At 38.5% G+C, this 20,427-nt stretch overlaps 1 protein-coding gene across 1 annotated transcript in view; it reads right to left on the minus strand.

The window, feature by feature from the left end:
* Positions 1-9,237: 9,237 nt before the first annotated feature.
* The window catches only part of FZD6 (frizzled class receptor 6), a 33,398-nt gene continuing 22,208 nt past the window's right edge, over positions 9,238-20,427 (minus strand). Inside the window, exons 3-7 of the mRNA XM_030012337.2 lie at positions 19,136-19,332; positions 15,663-16,680; positions 13,426-13,574; positions 11,734-12,162; positions 9,238-11,255 (exon numbers count right to left, since the gene is read on the minus strand). Of these exons, the coding sequence (XP_029868197.1) occupies positions 11,099-11,255; positions 11,734-12,162; positions 13,426-13,574; positions 15,663-16,680; positions 19,136-19,332 (1,950 nt within the window). The 3' untranslated portion in view covers positions 9,238-11,098. The remainder of the gene's footprint in view (positions 11,256-11,733; positions 12,163-13,425; positions 13,575-15,662; positions 16,681-19,135; positions 19,333-20,427) is intronic.

Consider the following 20,427-nt stretch of genomic DNA (forward strand, 5'->3'; position numbering starts at 1 on the left):
GAGGAAAGCCCTCGGCAGCCTGGCATAAACCATCTCATTTTGCTTTCATTTCAAATAATATTTTACTTTTCATCGTACTAGAAATGAGCACTATAAAATAAAGAATGCTGTATGTCTTTAAGCATTAAAAATAGAAATAACAAATGCTTGAAAGATAACTTCTGTATGCCGCAGTCTTCGCGCGCTTTGTAGAGGTAGAGTTTCCAGAAGGGGGAGATAAGCTTCAATACATTTTTTTTCTGAAGTGTTTAACAAAACCACACATTTCTCCTCTAGGAATGCATGTTACGAGTTGTTGAGCTGTTCACGCTGGACCGCGCAGAACCAGATTTTTGTTTACACTAAGCCTCTTCATGTTGCTCTGACTGCAGTTACCTCTGCACTTTAAGCCACTTCTGCCTTTCTCCCCGTTCCACGACCGCACTGGCTGAACAATAGCAGTGAACTGAGATTTGCACCACAGGTCAACACTGCTGTCATCAACCCTGTCACACTCTGTCCTGAGAACTGGGACTGACGTCAGCCACGTCGCTGAGGTGTGGGCTCCTGCCTTCTGGAGAAGTGCAGCAATACAGCCAGCCGACTTCATAAAACGGCTAGTAAATAATAATGGTCCCCTAAACCCCTTGGGAAAATTTATGGAATGAGGTAAATCCTTAATTATAACAATCGCTTCTGTGACAGTCTCAGTGAACATCCACGAACACGCGCACACAGAGGATTCATTGGGCAATTGTGCGCCGGCTGCCAGCAAACCCTCCTGCCTCTGGTCCGGGTTGGCGGCAATACTGTGAGGATGGTACTGTTTGACTTCTCTGTAGCGTGTGTGTTCACACAAGCATTGTCACCAAGTGGCTGGGGATCCCCAGCATCTGTACGGGCTGTTGCTAAGGCACGTCCATTCCCAGACTGCCACACTTCTGCGTTACAGAATTAATTTCTTCAGGCAAGGTGCAATAGCTGAAGCACACAGCACAGCAGCACTGTATGCCTTCCTAATACAATTACTGAGTATTTTAGATAACAAAATTCGCACATACATCCGTATGCATTTCCCCACCTGGGTTTGCTCACCATTAGAGTTTGAGTCTGGGCTAGAAGTTTTTAAATTCCAAGTGGCTGGCTTTGCCAGGGGAAGAAAACCGAGGAGCGCCATAAAAGAAGATCGTAGCAAATAATGGTGGGACATCTGCTTTGTGCTCTGGTAAGTGCACTGTGCAGTTCCTAGCACTCATTTGACTCGCAATGTGCATTACCATCTGGAAAACAGAAGCATCAACTTCCTCCTCAGACTGCTTCAGTCCGAGCAAGCCTTGCCATCTGCTAAGCTTATGCTCTGTGGGCTTTTGATATATTTAAATGCTTCTGAGGGCAGCAACCTTTGTTGATTGCTGGTGAGATACTCGAATTGAATCAGAACTACTGGTCTACTTTGCCTTAAATATTTCCTGGGCAAAAGGAGCTGTTCTAATAAACTTGCCTGAGCATCTTCAAACCAGAATCCATATTATGTCAATTAGCGATTCCTTCACCTTACCCATACTGCCACATGATACAGAATTTATCTTTTATTTCTGGCTTTACAAACATATCAGGAAAGATGATGAGGTACATACATCCACCATTTAAATGTCACCAAAATCTTCCATGCAGTCAGTCTGCTGCTGCACAATCCAGACAGGTGCACACAAGGTCACTGTCACACCGTCAGAGCGCTGGGCATAGCAGATGCTCACACCGCCAGGCTGGTGCCATGCATGCAGTCTCTCTGCTACGACTTGAGCTGTTTCCCCGCCTCCTCACATAGCCTCTCAGCATCCCAAAAATCAGCCACACAAGCCTGGAGAGGAGGATGTGTTCATACACACATGTGTTCCATTCACCTCAGCTATAAAGTTTAAATTCAAGGGGCTGCCCACTGGGTCGCTGGGTCTCTCCACCTTTCTTGTGCAAACTCTTCCAGTTTATGAATACTATTTATTAGAGCACTGGTTTGAATTCAACCAGTAAATAATTGCTATTCATTCCTTCATCTTCAGAAAGTGAAACAACTGCAGTAGGAAAGATTAGGAGCATTTTATCATGGGAGGCCATTGCCCACGGTTAATGCAGAGCCTGGGAATGAAAGACCAGGTCCATATTCCAAATCTGGTAGAACAGACCCATATCTGATGGAAGAGTCTCCTTATACAGTGAGGAGAAGCTTTAACCACTCAGAAATAGGTTCTTCTCAGATGTGGCTTTTCACAGCTAGGAAAACCAGGCTTATATGTCTAAATATTACAGAAAGTTCAAGGCTGAGGATCCTGAGCCACAAAAAGGCCCAGTAAGGTAAGTGCCAAGACCTGGACCTTTCATCTGCTTTTAACTCTTACTGCTTTATACATTTCCCTGTTCTGGTGATGTCTGGGGATTTTGACTGTGATTGTCAGTTCTATCTGTGCATTGCTTTGGGGAACGTATGCATACCCCGGGGTAAACAGCAGAGAGCTCAGGCTCAGCAGTGCTGTGCTCAGCATCGCAACACACAGGATCTTTGCTGATCTACCCTCGGTGCTTTTAATTGTGGAGTTCATGATTTAGCTCTTGTTCACTTTATTACTGATATTTTAGGGTGAGTTGTAAGTCCATGTAAAACGCTGAGATCAGAGAAGACTGCTGAATTTCTTGAATGGGTCCTTGCAGCCTGCCTGTCTGATTGAGGAAACAAAAAGCCATCTGTACTGCTGTAGAAGAAAATCAAAGTAAGAGCTCTCAGGAAAATTTGTTACAGGTTTAAGAAATAGATTTCATTTTCTTTCACAGAAAAACTTTGGAACTGTCTAAAAATCCATGGGATCATGGCCTCAATCCCTTCTAACACCTTTTAATTTAAATATATATATATTTTTAGAGCATGCTTAATATTTTAAAATAATCCCAAACTTCTCTCCCTCTATTTCATTACTTTACTAGCACAGATACACCTATTTATTTAAAAAAAATCTTCCAGTGGCTTCTACATAAAATTATAAGCATGGCATTGTAGTCACAGCAGTGCTTTGCAGGTACACATATTAACACTTGAATCTTAAAAACTAGTTTGGGGCAGATTTTTAGTGGATTAGAATAGGCAGTGATGGCCTGTTTCTGCCTTTGAGAAAAGCTTAAAAGTGTAGGTTGTATCCATATTCTGCTTGCTGAGAGTCTATACCTCCAGGTGACAGTCAAGTCATGCTAACAGTTCACTATGCAAGCCATGAAAAAAAACCCTGATCATCTGAATGACAGCCAGAAAAGACAGGCAGAGGTGAGAGCACAACAGAGTTTGTCAGAGACAAGAGGGGCATAACTGTCAGGAAAGCATATGGTAACCCTCGGGAGGCTTGTCTGTGGAAGATTCCTGTGTGCATATACAGGAGGATGGCATTTTCTGAGTGTGAGAGAGAAATCCTGGAGTTAAGTGTTAATTTACTTCTGAATAACCACATGGCAGTTCTTAATGTTACTATAGGAAACACTGTATATTTGCACAATAGAAAACACTAGAGAGAGGATTAACACTTTTTATTACTCAGATTAATTAAAGTTTTCTATGGAGATAAATCTTTAACATTGTTACCAACAAGTCAAGACCAGGACATAGCTCAGATACCAAGGAGCTCAGCTTGTGGAAACAGGTCCTTTCATAGCCTGCTGAGGCTTCTAGGCAGATCTTTTTATTCTGTCCAAGTCATCAGTTGATTTATAGTTGCATTTCCCTATAGCCATGGCTTTTACAAAAATAATGGAAGCATTGAATATTTTAAACTAAACACCACTCACAAATTGTCAGAGTTAAACATCAATGAAACTATTTGGGAAAACTGTCTGCTTCACTGATAAAGGATAACTCAGGATATCCAGACATTTCCATAGTGTAAATTTTATGATGAAAAGCCCATACTGAGACCTGTTTTCACTGATTGCTGGTGGCAAATGTCTGACTCTGAGGGAGTCTGGTCCGTACCTCTGCAAGACAATCCTCGGCACAATCCTTGGCTGCAGTCATGGAAATGTTTGGGTTGGAAGAGGTGTCTGGAGTGCAGCTGGTCGAAGCAGGTCCGGTTAGATCAGGTTGTTCAAGGATTTGTGCACATGGTAGAATGGGAAAACTAATTCAGTCCAGTTTTAAGTTAAATTCATTGGGCCTCCAGTGAATTATCATGTGCAGGGAGAGAGCTGAGGCTCAGGAGAAACATTTGCTTATTAGAGTGGCTGTGACTTGGCTGCCTCATGAATCCTCAATGAATAGAAAGGCCTTATGCGGAACTGAAAAGCTACATTTCCTTGAATCCTGCGCTAGCAAATAGTCATTAGGATGTGAAATACAATGCTGCATCCAGACAGGAAAGCTTCTGCACTGAAGGGAACAATCTTGGGTTTTCTACACCATTCACCAAGTGCAGGGCCACAGGTCTGTCCTTGCAGTTTTGGAAGATAGTACCTCAAATTAGTGATAATCCTGAAATTAAAGGAATGGACTTGAACTTGGAAGTGCTTTTTTTTTTTTTTTAATCCAGCAAGCCCTTTAAAAAGGAGTTCCTCAGGATAAGCAAGGCAGCAATGAGGAGTGGGCTGCAGGCTGAGGAAGGGCTGCGTAGCGCTTCGGGGCGGCTTGCAGAAAGCAGAGGTCTACAGCCACCACGGCTGCCACACACAAAATACGCAGAAGCCTGTGGATGCGAGAGGATTTGGTCACAGAAACAAATGAATTGGCCCAGGACACTCAACAGTTGCACAAAACCCCCTGTCTCAGAGAGGAGACAGAGCGAGGGGGGCAGAGCCACAACAGCAGTGACAGATCTGAATGTGCATGGTCACCGCGGCTCTGCCTGTGGAACGTAGTGCTGGAGCCCGCGGCATTCCCGAGACCCGGCTTCTCACATCCACGCTGTCCCCCCAGGTGGCCTGACCTCAGCGAAGCAGCGCCATGGCTTGCTGCAAGCAGGGCTGTGGAGCTTCTGGGCAGCACCTACCTCCTCTGGTCACTGATGACCCACTGTTCACAGGGGCTGCTGGGTCGGGCACTGTCAGAGAGGTTCACCATGAGCGTTTCAGTGGGGTCATCCCGTACCTAGCCTCGAGGATACTTCAACAGATAAACTCTTGCATTAAAATTATTATATGTGCTAAAAGAGAAATCTTATTTGACTTGCATCAACAACTGACTAGTGCAATGGCACTGGAAAAAAGGATCAAGCACAACACTGAATCCTTGGCTCACGTGGAGATGAAATGGTGTTTGGCCAGAACAGCAAAAGACCAACAGGTTCCCATGAAGAAAAATGCCTTTTCAAGTCCCTCTTTGAGTTACATTTTTTACACGAGGTGCTCATCTAACTATGCTTTTGTGAGGCATGACTTTGTTTCTAGCATGGTTTCCTTACTTCTGTCCTTGTAACTTTGCTGTAATTACAGCACCTCTTGGTTGATTAAAAATCTCATTTATGAGTTCACAATTTCTCATTGCCAAGTAGAGAAACTTTCATATGGGTGCCCTAAAAATATCTAAAGCTGTTGAGGTTATATTAATTTAAAAAGCAAAGTCCTTGCTCGTTTTTTATCAGGTGTACTTTCTTGGGTTTTCCTACTGGCTTGGTGATTTTCCATTTCTCTCCATAGAGAATCCCATCCCAACTATCAGCTTCTCTCACAGTGTCCATTCTCAGGATGATCTTGCCCACTACAATCACAGGAAAAGAGCTCCAATTAATTTCCATGGCGAGTCCTGACTTCAGCCAGCCCAACACATTTGCATCTCATCCGCTCACTGGCATGTCACACCCCTGTCAGTGCCACCTTTTCACGTTTCACGGAATGATACACATGTCTGGATTGTTAATCCCTGCAGTGCATCCCCTTGGTCTTTAGTTGGAAGTCTGGATCGCAGCCCTGCCCGTAGGAATCTGGAAGGAGACCAAGCCCCAGAGAGGACTGTGTCCAGTGGGCAACATCAGTGACTCAAACCCAGGGCCAAGAAACCTGTTCAGCTGTTTCAGCATCCTCAAATCCTCCGTCTTCGGCTGGGTCAATCAAGACTTGCATGCACTCTCAGATAGTAGGTGTGATACTGCTAGAGGTGGGTGTGGAGAGAATGCAGCTTCCCAGCTAGCTTAAGCCATCGACTAATTAAATAACTTGCTAATCATTTCCTCCAGGACCTTATCTGGCAGTGTCTTATTTTTGTACCCATGTAATTTCTTGTGACCCAGTTTCATATGGTCAGGCAGAATGTCAGGAACATAAACTGGGATGCAATTTATCTTCATAAAAATATAGATACTTTGGTCATCCTTCATACATGACCAACATGGAACATCCTTCTTCCTGTTAAGATCCCTTTGGTGGCCATGTCGAATGATCCCACCATCACCTCTGTGACTTACAAACCTACTTAATGGAAGTAAAATTCCTTCTTGCCGTTTCTCTTCACCCTATATGTCAAGAGTGAGTCCTAAAATATCAGTGTATTCCTCTCCACTTAAAACACCTGATATTCTCTCATGACTACACTGCCACACCTGACAGTATGCTCTCTAGGCTGCAGACCAGTGTCCCTCCAGTTCACCTACGCCCAGTACTGAGTGCCCATTTAGCGCTTCCCTTCCCCCAAAACTGCTTTCTTCCACACAGCTCTTCTTGCAGAAACCATTCTCCTCTCCCGCTCCTGTTTGTGCTGAGAAACCAGCTGTGAGCCATTTAATGAAGGAAGATCTTTGTATCTTTAAAGATAATTCATGTTTGTCATTATTTTAACTAGTAAGACCTGAAATAAAGCAAACTTTTATTTTAGATTTAGTTTCGATGCACAAAATTGAAATACAGGGAACAAGCAGTAATGAAGAGCTCAGATATAAATGTCCTGGCATGTTTTTAATCTTTTAATTATACTTTGCATCTCAAGTGCTTTTTAATAGGAAGTAAAATCCCGTTAATATACAGAAGTGAATTTCAAAGACTTACATCAGAAAGATACTCTGAGCTCTGCTTCTAGAGATCTAAAGCAGACAGCTCATGAAGGTGTGGTATAAGTTGCCCAACTCCTTCAATTACAGTTAAACTCTAGTCCATTAAAAAAAAGGTAAGTAAGATAAGTATGACAAAAATAAGAGTGAAAGAATAAGTGCAAAAGAAGGTAATGCACAGGAAATAACATTTATTCCCATGAGACTCTAAAATGCCTTTGGTGCCAGACATCGAAATTACTGCAAATACCAGCGGTTAATACTGGCAGAGATCTTTACCAGTGAATGCAGCCAAACAGCGAGCTGTCAGATACCTTCAAAGACCGATTCAACAAGTGGCCAGTGTCAAGGGAGGGATGTAGCATTTCTCCTTTGATGTGCAGCCTTCTGAAATTGCACGCTGAGACTGGGTGGTCGAACTTCAAAGGGAAACGTGATTCCTCGTTCTATTCAGCTACTGCGTTTTTCAGTGCTTTGCAGAATGCTGAACTTATTTTTAGTAAAGAAGATCAACTTTTCATATTTAAATTTTTTTTATTTTTGCTTCTGAAATTCAACTGGATTTGACTGTCTTTAAACCAAGTATATTCTGTATCCTGTAGAGAAAAAGGACCTACAGTTCTCTGTAAATCATTTGAACAATTGTCAGGAAACTGTATGCTGCTTCAGCTTGTTAGTGCTCCATTCCTGAATTGTTTAAGTTTCAAAAAGCAAAAAGATTTAAAGAGGTTTTAAATACTGCAGAAATTTTTCTTATTATCCTTTTAAATGCTACAAACAAAATAACCATTTTTTCCATATCCCAGGTTAGTTTTACAAACTTGGATTGTTTTTTTCCAAATATGTGCATAGATTTATTTTATACTGCAGGTAAACTCTACCCGTTTTCACTAAAAAAAATTTAGGAAAATAGGACGGTAAAATACAGTATACACAACATGTACCATAAGACTACTGTATTAGTAATTTGAGGTGCTGTTTATATCACAAATCAAATATGATTTAGTATGTTAAATTTATCTTGTTCTTTCAAAGATTTTATATGCAACCTGAAAACTCAGTGTAATGCATGCTTTGAAGTGATTTATGAGAGATCCATTAAGAGAAAGAAGGGAAGTAAAAGAGCATTTGGCACACATATTTTAAGGCTTGGAGAAGCTGTTGGTACCCTTTAGTTTAGCTTTCTGCAAACAAGGGCAAGAAACAAGACTAAAATGGCTGTACCAAGCTTTTAAATTGTTGGATTTATAGAGCATCTTTCAGAAGATAGCCAGTCTCGATTAAATGACTTCAGTTGATGGTGATGTTCCAGTAAGAAGTTATTCTTGCAGTTTAAGAAAAGCCCATTTAATACCAATTGCTTATTTTCAGTTTTAACTTTGGTCAGATAACAGATGAAAGCAAATAACCCAAACACCTTTTGTTAAGATAAACTATTTATGAGCTTCTCTGTAGTCCATCACTGTACAGCAGTCTTCCATACCCTGACTCATCTCTGCACCTCTTTTCTTTCAGTTTCTTCCCCTCCATCATTTTTGTGGGCATTCAAATAGCTGCTTAACTTTCCAGTTACTACTTGGGTATTTCAAGGTTAAAGCGTCCGGAGACCACAATCTCTTTAGCTATAAAGGTCACCTTGGGAATTCACGGTCTGTACGTTATTTCTGGTACAGCAGCATGGGAACACACAAGTGCTACAGTCTCCATCTACCACTGATGCATTTCACTTCCAATGAATGTTATGATTACTGCTTAGTATTTCACAGTTCTTTGAAAATGTATCTATTTTTAAGCCCACAGTACTCCTGTATCTTCAGAATTACTTTGTATTAATCTTTTTTTGAGCAGTGACCTTTTGAACTACCTAAAAAAAGGAGTAATATTAAATAAAGATGTGTATCAACATTTTAAGAAGGTTGCAGCAAGCGCATAGTGTGGAAATACATAGTCTATGTAATCTAAAGGAGGTCTTTAACTAGAAGTCATGAAAGAAAGAATGCTCTAAACCTTAGGATGAAAGACCTGGTTCAGTTTTTCATTCTTTCGTAACTCTCCGTGTTCATATGAACAATTCCCACCATTGTTCTGTCTCAGTTTCTCATACAGGAGGGATAAAACCACTGCAATACTTATTACCTCACACAGCTCTAAGAAAAAAATACATTCAAGTGTCTTAGGTGCAAAAATACTACAGTAATAGAGCAACAAACATGCTACATCTAGTTAATAAGAAACATAAACTCAGAAACTCTTACTATACAACAGGATATTTTATTACGAACAAAGACAGTAATAACAAAACTACTGAACATGTATATAAAGTTACCCGTTTACAAACATGACTACAACAATGAAGGGTACTTAGTGTGCATTTTCACAGGAGATTTTTCGGATCTTTCTCACTTTCTCAGCAGTAAAAATTCTGTATATTTTTAATGGGGAAATCATAAAAGAAATAACATGACCTATTTAAGGCAATAAATTACAAATGCTAAAATGCAGATGCTGCAATATAAAGGTAAATACATTCAATTTTTAATACACGATGGATAAAACAAATAATTTTGGTTTATCAGAACTGTAGTTCCTGTTGATTCAGCATTTACATGACCTTTGACCCACGCAATTTTGCTTGATTGTTGAAAGCATCACCATGAACGCTGCCCAAATTGGAACACAATAATTTCTGTGCATAATATCAAAATATTGAGAAATATTTTTATTAGTAATCAAGATGCTGAACAGTCTTACAAAAGCCATTGACATTCAGGTTTAGAAAACAGCAAAATCCTGGCTCCAAATTATCTCAAGCAATAAATCACATTGACTTCATTGGAGACAGGATTTCTTAAGAGCCAAACGATGAAATTCTTATCCACGTCAGTAGTACTTGCTCTTGAGAACCACCCTATCATAAGGAAGGCTACATGTATTAAGGCCTTTTTGATTTAAAGAAAATATATTGCTGTAGCATATAGAAAATTAAGCTTTGTAGAAAAAGTATTAAGGTCTTCTTTTAAGTAAATATATTGTTAAACAAGCCTGTATATTAATAACTCAACAGTTTATTTTCTGCAAGATGTTTCTCTACGGAATTCTAAAAAATTAAGTTACTTGCATAGAAACAACGTGAAACATATAATTTCACTGCAGCTCAGTAAAAAACTGCAAAGTGTATACTTCAGATTCTGTCCCCCATGCCGCGAGAGATCTGAAGTGTTTTCTTCTTTGGCATGATGCACTGGAACACCACACCAGGAGGGGCTCCAAGAAGCATTTTTCTGAAGCAGTGCTGCATCTAACGCATGATCCCTGTAACAGGATGCACAGATGTCTGACCAGTCTTGCCCCAAATGCACAGTGTATGGTGCATGTTATATATAAAGGCACAATCTGCTTTACTCAGGACTAAGTAACATTGTCTGATCATCACAGGACTGCTGACTTTAGTAACAACCTAATGGAAGCATGTTAACTTTACCAAGTTTGTACAATACATACAAAACAGTAGTTCTAAATATTGAGCTTATGCAGTCAGTTATTTACAAAATTCTTTTTTATGTACAAAATAAATCACCATAATTCCAGATTCCCTTTCATATTCAGTGTACAAGCTACCATAAAACAGTGCTATAATTGATACATCATGACACATAATTTAGAGTATTTATAAATTTGTGTAACCCTTAAGTGATACTGCTGTTTAAGACACAGTAAAGAAGAGAAAAAAATTAACAAGTTTCGAAAAATATCAAAGATGCAGACGGAACTTTTATGCCTTGAAAAGCAAGAGTGCTTTCTAAGCATTATTTTAATGCAATTCATTACAAGTGTTCTTTATACTGGGAATAATATTTGTTTCTTTCATCTTTTTCTTAAATTACTGCTAGTCAGTCCAGCCGTATCCTAGAGAACTTCAATTTCCATTATTCCTGGATAGGATTAAATATAGTACATTATTGCTAGCTGCCCCCCACAACAAAACATTTTTTAAGTGCAAAGCAAGATATGTGTGTTTTTTAATAAGGCACAGAATATCCGTTACTTCCAGTGTAACACAGAATCCGTATCAGTTTTATACATTGAAAATGTTCATATAAAATTTCAATCTTTCAAGGGTTTGAACTGTTTCCTGAATCCAACTCTCTTCTGGTGTCTGAAGCCGAGTAGACAAGTAGTGATACGGAAGCTGACTGTGAGACATCAGGCATTTGGGAACAGCTGCTTTGTAATGGAGGAGATTCAACAAAATCATTTTTAGGAGTTATTCTGTAAGTAATGAAAAATAAAACACAGGGAGTCAATTTTAAGCACAGTGCATTACACTGGAAAGAAAACATTTTTAGCAATGACATTATAATATATCTTAAGCTATATTCTTTTCAAGAGAACGCAATACAGTTCTGTATACTTTTCCAAGCTTAGGGTCACCTCTCAAAATGATTGCACTGCAGCCACCGATTTCTTGAGGGTCACTGTTCAACAATACAAGAATATCCTACAAGTTGAAGCTCCAGCACTCAATGCTTAAAAGGAAAAGAAGAATCTTACAAAAATATAAAATAGCCCATATGCTAAAGATACATGGCTACATGAAACAGTTTATAAGAATTACAGTACTCTTGACACTGAGGGTTAACTGTATACTGAAAGTATAGAGCGATTCTTCAGAGAGAAGAAATAGAAAATGTACAAAAATAGTGGCAATACTCATAAACAAGCAAAAGACTGAGTTAAGGAGCCTTACCTTCCTTCACCTACTCTCTTCACACTCTCAGCCAAGCTGCTCATATCACATGTGCTATCTGCTTTGTTTCTTTTTTCCACCTGATCCACGGTCAGTTTAGAACTAGATAAGATTTGATCTCCACTGTTTTCACCTTCCTCGACTCTTTGGGCTGATGTTCCGTCTGCCTCTATCTCTTTCTCAGATGTCTCTGGAGAGGTTTTAATTTCTGCAACAGTTTCTTGGCTTAAGTAATCATGATTAGTGATTGCTACCCCAGAAGTTCCATGATTTGTTGTGCCACCTGTACTAGTCCCCATTGACTTCGAAATGACTTTCAATCTGTGTGAAGTTGATTTGTAGTGCTTCTTTTTATGTTTAACTTTGGAATTGTGTCTCAAGAAAAATTCGCATGATTCCTGCAGCACTCTTCGACTCTCACTGATTGGACTGAAAGAAAACACAAGTGTGTAACTGAATGAAGAGGATAACCTTAGATACAATGTAATATAGCTTCATACACAAAAATGTGGAAGAATAGCAACCAAGGATGCAATCTGAGCTGGATGTTAATGAACACGAGGGAGAAAATTACGTGTGAAAAGAGAAAAAAATCTGATCACAATGGCTTCAAAGTAATTGTCTCTGTGGAACAATTAAATAAAGCAGATTTCTACATTTCTTACTTCTGCAAGTAGGTCCAATGACTCCAGTAGATTAATCATCTAAGAGAAGAAAGCAGGATTAGCTCATAAGCAGCTGTATTACCAAATTAACTTTATGTAAAGTAAACCTCGTTCAAGTGGAAAAAAAGGTAAACATTATAAAATTGACTTTGTTATTTTTAAATTCTTATAGCTGAAAGCAGTTAACATCTGCAACACAAGAAAAATTATACAGGAAATGGAAAAAGAGGGGAGAGGGAAAGGAAGCTATAAGCTCACCATCAAGGAATGTAGATGTAAAATAAAAGGAGCTTAAGGACTGCTGCCTTGGGAAATCCAAAGAAATTAAAAGATCTAAAACCACAGTATAATTTACAAGTAACACAGATAATCTAAAAAGAAATAATCAAGGAAAAAAAAAGGAATGGAAAAAATGACTACAAGAAATGGAGATGACATTTATAATCTGTTTAAATCCATAGATACAAATTTACTAAAATTAAGTAATAAAACTGAATTATTCTGTTTTAGAAAAAAAAAAAGGAACGGTAGATTAATACAATAAAAGTGATACTAAAGATGGGTCAATGAAAATTAATTTTAAAATAAGACAAGCCTGGCAGAGGAGACAAGCAGAGGATGTTATTACTGCATGATAGTAAACACAGCTAAGTACTGTGCCAAATGAACATGTGAAAAGATCTAAATTGATGGCTGAAATTATCTTCCCTCATTCAACTGGAAACCAGAGATTTATTAGCCAATGCTAAACACAACAATATGTCTTCTGCTCTATGAAAGAGAACAGATCAGCAGAGGAAAATATTTTCTATCTCCTGAAAATGTTGTCAAAAAGTCGCATATGTAAAACTTCCACAGACTCCAATGGAATTTTGCTGATGCCCATATGCAGCACTTAGACTCTGAAAAAGAAAGGGCCTAAGGACAACATTTTGATTACCTGACCTATATTTAAAGAAACATGTCTGAAATCCAACTCATCTTAAACTATACACTTTAAAAAACAGGAATAAAAAGTTGTTCTTACTCTCTTTTGCGGTTTCTGTTGAAGAAATTGGCCCATTCAGAACAGGTCTTTTTACTTCCCACCCAGAAGACTGGAGATATGCCAACAATTAATGTCAGCAAATATTTCATCAGAAACAAAAATATTTCTGGTCTTGCTAGTGCCTTTGCCTATAAGATAACAAAGTTTAATAAATGCAAAGAAGAAAATATATTTGTTGATTAATTTTTTAAATGCAGAAAACAAACAAATTATGTAAAAGAGAGACTTTCTCTTACAGCTGCTGTTCTTTGTTGAGGCTTGTACTGTGGACAAATGTTAGACGTGTACAGTCAAGTCAGACCTGGTTAATGTCTACAGCTGAATACACAGAGAGGAGATTAGTCAGAAGGAAATATTTTTCTTTTAAATTGAAAGGAAACATAATTTGGGGGGTAATAGTATTAGTAAACATGTTCTTCAGAAATAGTTTGTATGTATAAGATTTATCCCTTCAACTTAAAAGAAACAGTAAGTGGATGAGTTGGGAGTTAATCAGATCAGACACCATCATCAAGGAGCCGCAGGGAACTACATAGTAGTTTTCTGTTTATTGCAAAATTAATCCACCTATTTGCAGAACAGGATCATAGGAGCTGAGACATATAACTCAGTAAGAGATTATTATCTCCTGCTCCCATGCTGCAAATTTAATTTACATTACCTGGCTTATCTGCCAGTCCCATCTATGAAAGTCACTGCTTTTGTTAGCCAGGTAACATTAGCTACTTAAACTGAAGTTTGTTTTTATTTGGTTTTGATCTGGCCAATGTAATAAAAGTCTACAAGCTAGTTCAGGTAAGCCAAGGCTGAGCGTGCCACTTTAAGCTACTCCACAGTTAACACACGCTGTTTGTTATAGGGACAGATCCCATTAGGTATGTCTGTGTAACATCCCCTGTTGCTATTTACTCTTTCCAATGGGTTAATTAAAGGCTGAGAATACATGCTCTTTCTGTGTTATTATGCCAAGCTGTTATATTTAAGCACTACAAAACAAGTGGGTTTTTTAAAAAGCATAAAAGCCTTGTTTTCAACCTTGTGTATTTTGGACGACTTAGGTTGATACAGAGCTCAGTTTAAAACCCACTGAAGACAAAGTGCACTCGTTAAGAATGGTAATGGAAGCAAAAATAACCAAGAAGTCTGTGAGCTGTGCTACTCTCAGCTTACACTGACTTCAATACAGAGGATATAGAGGATGTTTAAGAATGCAGAAGGATCAAGCCTTATCATTCCATAATGCCTGTGTTTATATTCCTCTTTTTAATCATAGTTTATTGCAGTAAAAACATAGATGGTAAGTGCAAAGCAATGAAAGATGACATGAGACACTCGCATTTCTCTTAGTGATGGAGTCTTGTTTTATATTTGTTCTTAAATGGAAAGAAACAAACCACAAATTACTTGCGATTGCAGGGATTTTTATGTACTTACAAAAGATTAAATCCACAGAGTACTGAACATGGGCAGATTCACTTTAAAAGCCTTTCCAAGGAAGTGGTTTTTCAAAGAGTCAAATGTTAAATACGAACAGCTCCGCAATTTAAAGTGCTGTTGGGTTGTTTGGGTTTTTTTTGTTTTTACTTGCTTTTTCTTTGGTTGTTTTTTTTAAAGATTTCTTCACATTACTGAAAATCAGCCTGCAAATGACAGCTATCATGGAAAAAATATACTGGAAATTTGTTTTGTAATTTCAAGTGTTTTACACTTCTACACTTTGAAGAAAAAAAAAAAGATGAAAGTGATTTTAAAACTATGGTTATAAGCAACATTTTAAATCCAATTTAGACTCAATTTTCAAGAATCATTATTTCAGCTGCAACTGAAATTGATGAAAATTCACCTTAGGTACCTTGATACTGAGCTATGCACCCAAATACTGAGCAACTACCTTCAGGAACAGACACTGTAAAGAATGATCCTCCCCCAACACAATTTGTAACATGAAGTTCAAATATCATAAAGATTATATATTCCCTTTAGAGCGGTGAGTTGGAATTTAATTGCTGAGTGCTATCAATTTGATTAGGAAAAAATTTCAAAGTAAAAGTACCATACCACCTATTTTGACTTAAAAAGAAACTAATCAGTGCATGTTCTTGAACTGATTACTTAATGAGAAAATAATTTACTAACCACATGGCAGACACGGTGATGCATAAGGGTTTTTGTTAATTAAATTTCAAGTACTATTTATAAAGAAAACTGCTACTTGCCTGATAAGGACAAGGAATATGGTACTGGTCACAGTGGTCAAATACCCAAGTCGTTTCCCAGATTTTCCGGTTCACCAGTTCATAGATGTAACATCCAAGAAGTGCTACAAGAGGCACCAAGTATAAACCACTAAAAACTCCGATTCGGATCATAAATTTCTTTAGTTTCTCCTGGTTTCTGCCATCATGCTGTATGACTTGCCGCACATGATTTAAAGAAATAATACCAGCTAAAAGAAGAGAGAGACCAAAAAAAACACAAAGGCACAACGGCAAAAGCACAAAGTACAGAGAGGCATCCAGATCGTAGAGACCCACAAAACAGACTCCACTGATATTGTCCCCTTCAACTTTGTTCATTGCAAGGAGCATAATGGTTAGAAAACCAGGTATTCCCCAAGCAACTGCGTGGAACCACATGGCCTTTTGTGCAATAGCTTCACAGCTCCATTTTCTTCCCGCTGCCAGGAACCAAGTGATTGTAAGAATCACCCACCATATAGTTCCTGCCATAGTGAAAAAATACAAAACCATGAAAAGGACAGTACAGGCTTTGTTTTGGGAGCCAAGAACAACTGTTTCACCAATTTCTAACTTATCATCTGCCTCGTTACAGGCAGTTCTGTTCCCAAGTAAAAATCCAATAAAGTACATTAGAGAGACTATGCTGTAACAGACGGAGTAATATATGATCGGCCTCTCTGGGTACCTAAACCTTTTAACATCAATCAGAAAAGTCAGGAATGTGAAAAGCGTAGCACAAAGACAAAAGATTGAAACTATTCCAATGAAGCTTTTCGCAACATCCAATTCATAATTTTTGAAGTACATATTGGGACATGGGGGTGCACACTGATCAATTCCTAGAAACTTGTAGCCTTGTCCATTGGTAGTGTGTAGGTGTCGTGGACACCAGAATCCATAATCCCTTCGGGTCTGGCCTGGGGTCTTCTGAGTTCCATGTATGTTTGTAGTTACAGCAGCCGTGGCAGGAACAGTCTCATCACAATTGACTAGTCTACATAAATAAACAGAAGAGGAAATACCTTAATACACCTCATTCTCACTATGATTATTTCTTAGAAATATGAACACAAATAAGTATTGTTAAATTTTGTAGATAATGCAAAATGTGCATTATATGAAAAAAAAATCAGGCAGCATTTTAAAAAACAGACTTCAAATATTTTCAGTTTAGAAGACTATTCAAACGGCTATTTAACTGTTGTTCTCTGGTTGTTGTTTTAATGCTTACGAAACACTACTCAAATTGCAATTGTTCTTTTACAGTCTTAAATTCTACTAAACTTTCACATATGTCTGCAAAAATATTTACAGTAGCTGTTTTTTTTAAAGCTGGGTAACAGTAGACTGTTGGAGACAGAAAACACTCTTGTCAAATACAAGCTTCAGTCAAGGAACAAAGAAAGAAGGCTGACAGTATCTAGAATTAACTGATGACTACTGTATGATTATCATAATTTTTTATGTTATAGTGATATTTCATTGTCGACAACTATAAAACTATCTAACTGAAAAAGACAAAAGCAGAAAAGATAAGCATTGTAAAAAAGGTCACCATTTTAGCAATTTTTTTTCTAGCTCCATAATATTCATTTAAAAATTGCTCAAGACTCACTTGCTCAAGCTTTTAATTGGACACAATATGCGACCTTTTTATATGGTTAACACGGTATTAGCAGTATTAGACATATCTTCAAACTAGCTGATGTAAGTATAACTCAAACAGGTAAGCACTTACTCAAAATGGGATTTATATTTATATGCATTCCAAGTTTAAGCACGTATTTTAAAAGAACAAGTTTTGCATTCTAGCTTTTAAAGTAAAATTCTGTTATCTCAAAATGTTCTTTGTCAAATGCTATTATAAGAGTCCCTCAATGTCAGTTTGCAAGCTCTGCTTGAGCAAAAAAAACTTCAGTTCTTTGTTTCTCTGCATTATTATGCTGTCCAAATAAATCCAGACCAATCATTAAGAAAACTGATTCTGTAGCAGATTTTTTCATTAACCATGGGCCAGACCAGTATGCATGGCAACAGCGCAGACTTTAGTCACCCATGTCTTAATAGGCATTATGTATATCTGTAAGAATACAAGAGTGTGAATCTCAGGATTCCAGTTACCACCCATCCTCACACCAGCTCCTCTTCCATAGGCTCCAGCAGGAGAACGTCTGCTGTTTTAAGAACATCCTGCATTACATGGACTTCTCTGTACCGGCTATTGGGGAGACATCATTTCACATATGAACAGAGCAGGTTCATATTCATTAAATGCTAGCAGTAATAGAATAATTTAAAGCTGCAGTGATTCCTGCAAAAATGTAATTTGATCTAAGATGTCATTTGAAAGATACATTGAGTAACTGGCTTCACTCGTAATCTTTCCTAATTTTTCAAAACAATTCTTGAAGACATTTGCTGCTCTGAGCAGCACTACTATTGCACAGAAGCTCACACTAGATGGGAAAAGTTGATTCCTTCTTGTTTTAAAATGCCACAACTTCAATTTTTCTGCAGAATTAAGGGAAATGGCATTAATACCATCTGCCATATTCACTCCAATATGGATTTGTACCAGAGATCATGGCACAGGACTACTGTCCTAGCTCTCCATCAGCCCTATTACAGATTAGCAACTGCATGGGGGTTAGCAAAATGACTTGAGTTTCCACTCTCTGCTCCTTCCCTGTACTTCTTGCCCTGACACGTGTTAAAAAAACCCAACCATCTGGCCTTAATAATTTATAAATATCTGCAGCTGAAGGTCAGATTCTCAAGAAGATTACACTGGAGTGTTTTCCGTGGTTTCCGTTTAATATATAGAGACTCATCTTTTCCCCAAATGTAGTATTAACGGTCTTGTCTCTGGAACAGACGTGTGAACACCTTTGAGAAAAAGGTGAAATTTTAAAAAAGAGACTTCTGGCAGGCAGTACAGGAAAAACAATACAAGATTGAATTTGCACATTTAAGCGGTTAGGAGTAAGATATGGCTTCTACTATTTAATGCTCTGTGTCTCTTCAAATACAGAATGTTTTATATTTCATTATTTTGTGAGCAATTACTTATAAAAACCCCATGAAGTAAGTATGACCATCCCTAGTTTAGAGATCAGAAACCAAAGCAAAATCTACACTGTAACATTTAATATTTTAAATTTTAAGAAACTTACAGTAAAAAGCTTCTTTTAGCAAGGATCTGAATACTGAAAAGAACTGCTGCAGAACTTTGTTGTAAAAAAGTCACAAGCAGGAAATGTAGGTGATCATTTGAATAATGAAAAAGTTTTAATAAAAAAATAGTCCTATGCATAAGCACTACAGGGTCATCAGGGATGAGGAAGCTACAGCAAGGTGGTATTTAACATCCTGCCTCAGATTTTCAACTGAGTCTAGGTCAAATATGAAAATGTCACCCTCACCACCTGTCAACATGAAAAATACCCCACCTGGTACATTCCAGCTCTTCAGGCCATGTGATTCCAAAAGTGTCCATCAACTGCTTACAGTCAGAATACACCTTCTCACAGAGGCTTCGACAAGGGTGAATCACATGAACTTGCTCCAGGCAGGCAGGGACAAAGGCTTTGCACAGAAATGTGTGGACATCTGGTGAACAGTGAAGATTCATAAGCGTAAGAAAAGGCTAGGGGAAAGAAAAAGGCTTTGGTTAATAATTTTAAAAATACAATTCAAGGCATCGAAACTAACTTTCTTCACTATGGCTCACATTTATTCCCCTGCAGGTTTGAAAAGATACTAGAAAATAGTGTTTGTTCGGCAGTTGTGAAAGAGTCGAAGCCAGTGGTCTAAGCAGTGAGAAGCTCCGTTAGCGCTTCTAGCCCAGCCCCTGCCCTGGGATCTTGGCCAATCTCTAACTATTCCAACCTGTTTTTTCCTATTTGACAATATTAGAAATCTGAAAGGTATTATGAAAGCCCAAGATTTTTAAAAAATAAGGTAAAACATTAAGTTCCTATGTTCACCGGTCAGCTTCTAAACTGGCCTGAGATTTTTAAAGGTGTGTCTGTCTCTGTAGTTCCTGTTAAATTACATTTTCAGTCTTAAGTGGTATGTTGCACTCATCATCTTCTCCCATGCTAGAGAGGTTTGGCTTTTTTTGATTAATGAGGTCCAAATGTCATTATTCCTCATTTTTGAAACATTGCATTTCAAAATCTCAACATGACTGAGAATTTCTCTACCTGTATTACCGAGCACCAGGCAGTGAGTAACTGATGACCGTTCTTAGCAGAGAATTCACAGAATGAAATTTAATGCAACTTTTTTTCCCCCCAATTCATTCAATCCATTATTTACAGTCAGACAGGCTTTTAAGGAAAAAAAACCCAACCTTCCTTCAGTACATTTTATCAACTTTATTATTAGGGAAAATTATTTTAGCCAAAATACTGCTGTGTGTGCAAGCTTCAGACAAACCAGAAGTTGTCGGTCATTTTTGCAAGTGCTGCGTCATTGTAAGGGCAGCCTATTGAAGGAAGCAAGCGACAACACGCTAACAGCATCCCAGGCACGCTGCCGTACCTCTAGGTGGGCTGCACCTCTAAAGCAGCAGCGCCAACAGAAGGGAGGGGAGGTGCTGGGGGGCGGCTGTGTAAGCAGGCCCTCGCGTTAGCGAGCACAAGCAGAAATAAGACTGGAGCAGCCAACAACGCGTCGGTGACCTGTTGGTGACTCTGGGCCCGCGGACGCTAGATCACAGATCAGCTAGGGCCGCGAG

This window comes from Aquila chrysaetos, chromosome 4, assembly GCF_900496995.4.
Source record: "Aquila chrysaetos chrysaetos chromosome 4, bAquChr1.4, whole genome shotgun sequence".
Classification (NCBI taxonomy): Eukaryota; Metazoa; Chordata; class Aves; order Accipitriformes; family Accipitridae; genus Aquila; species Aquila chrysaetos.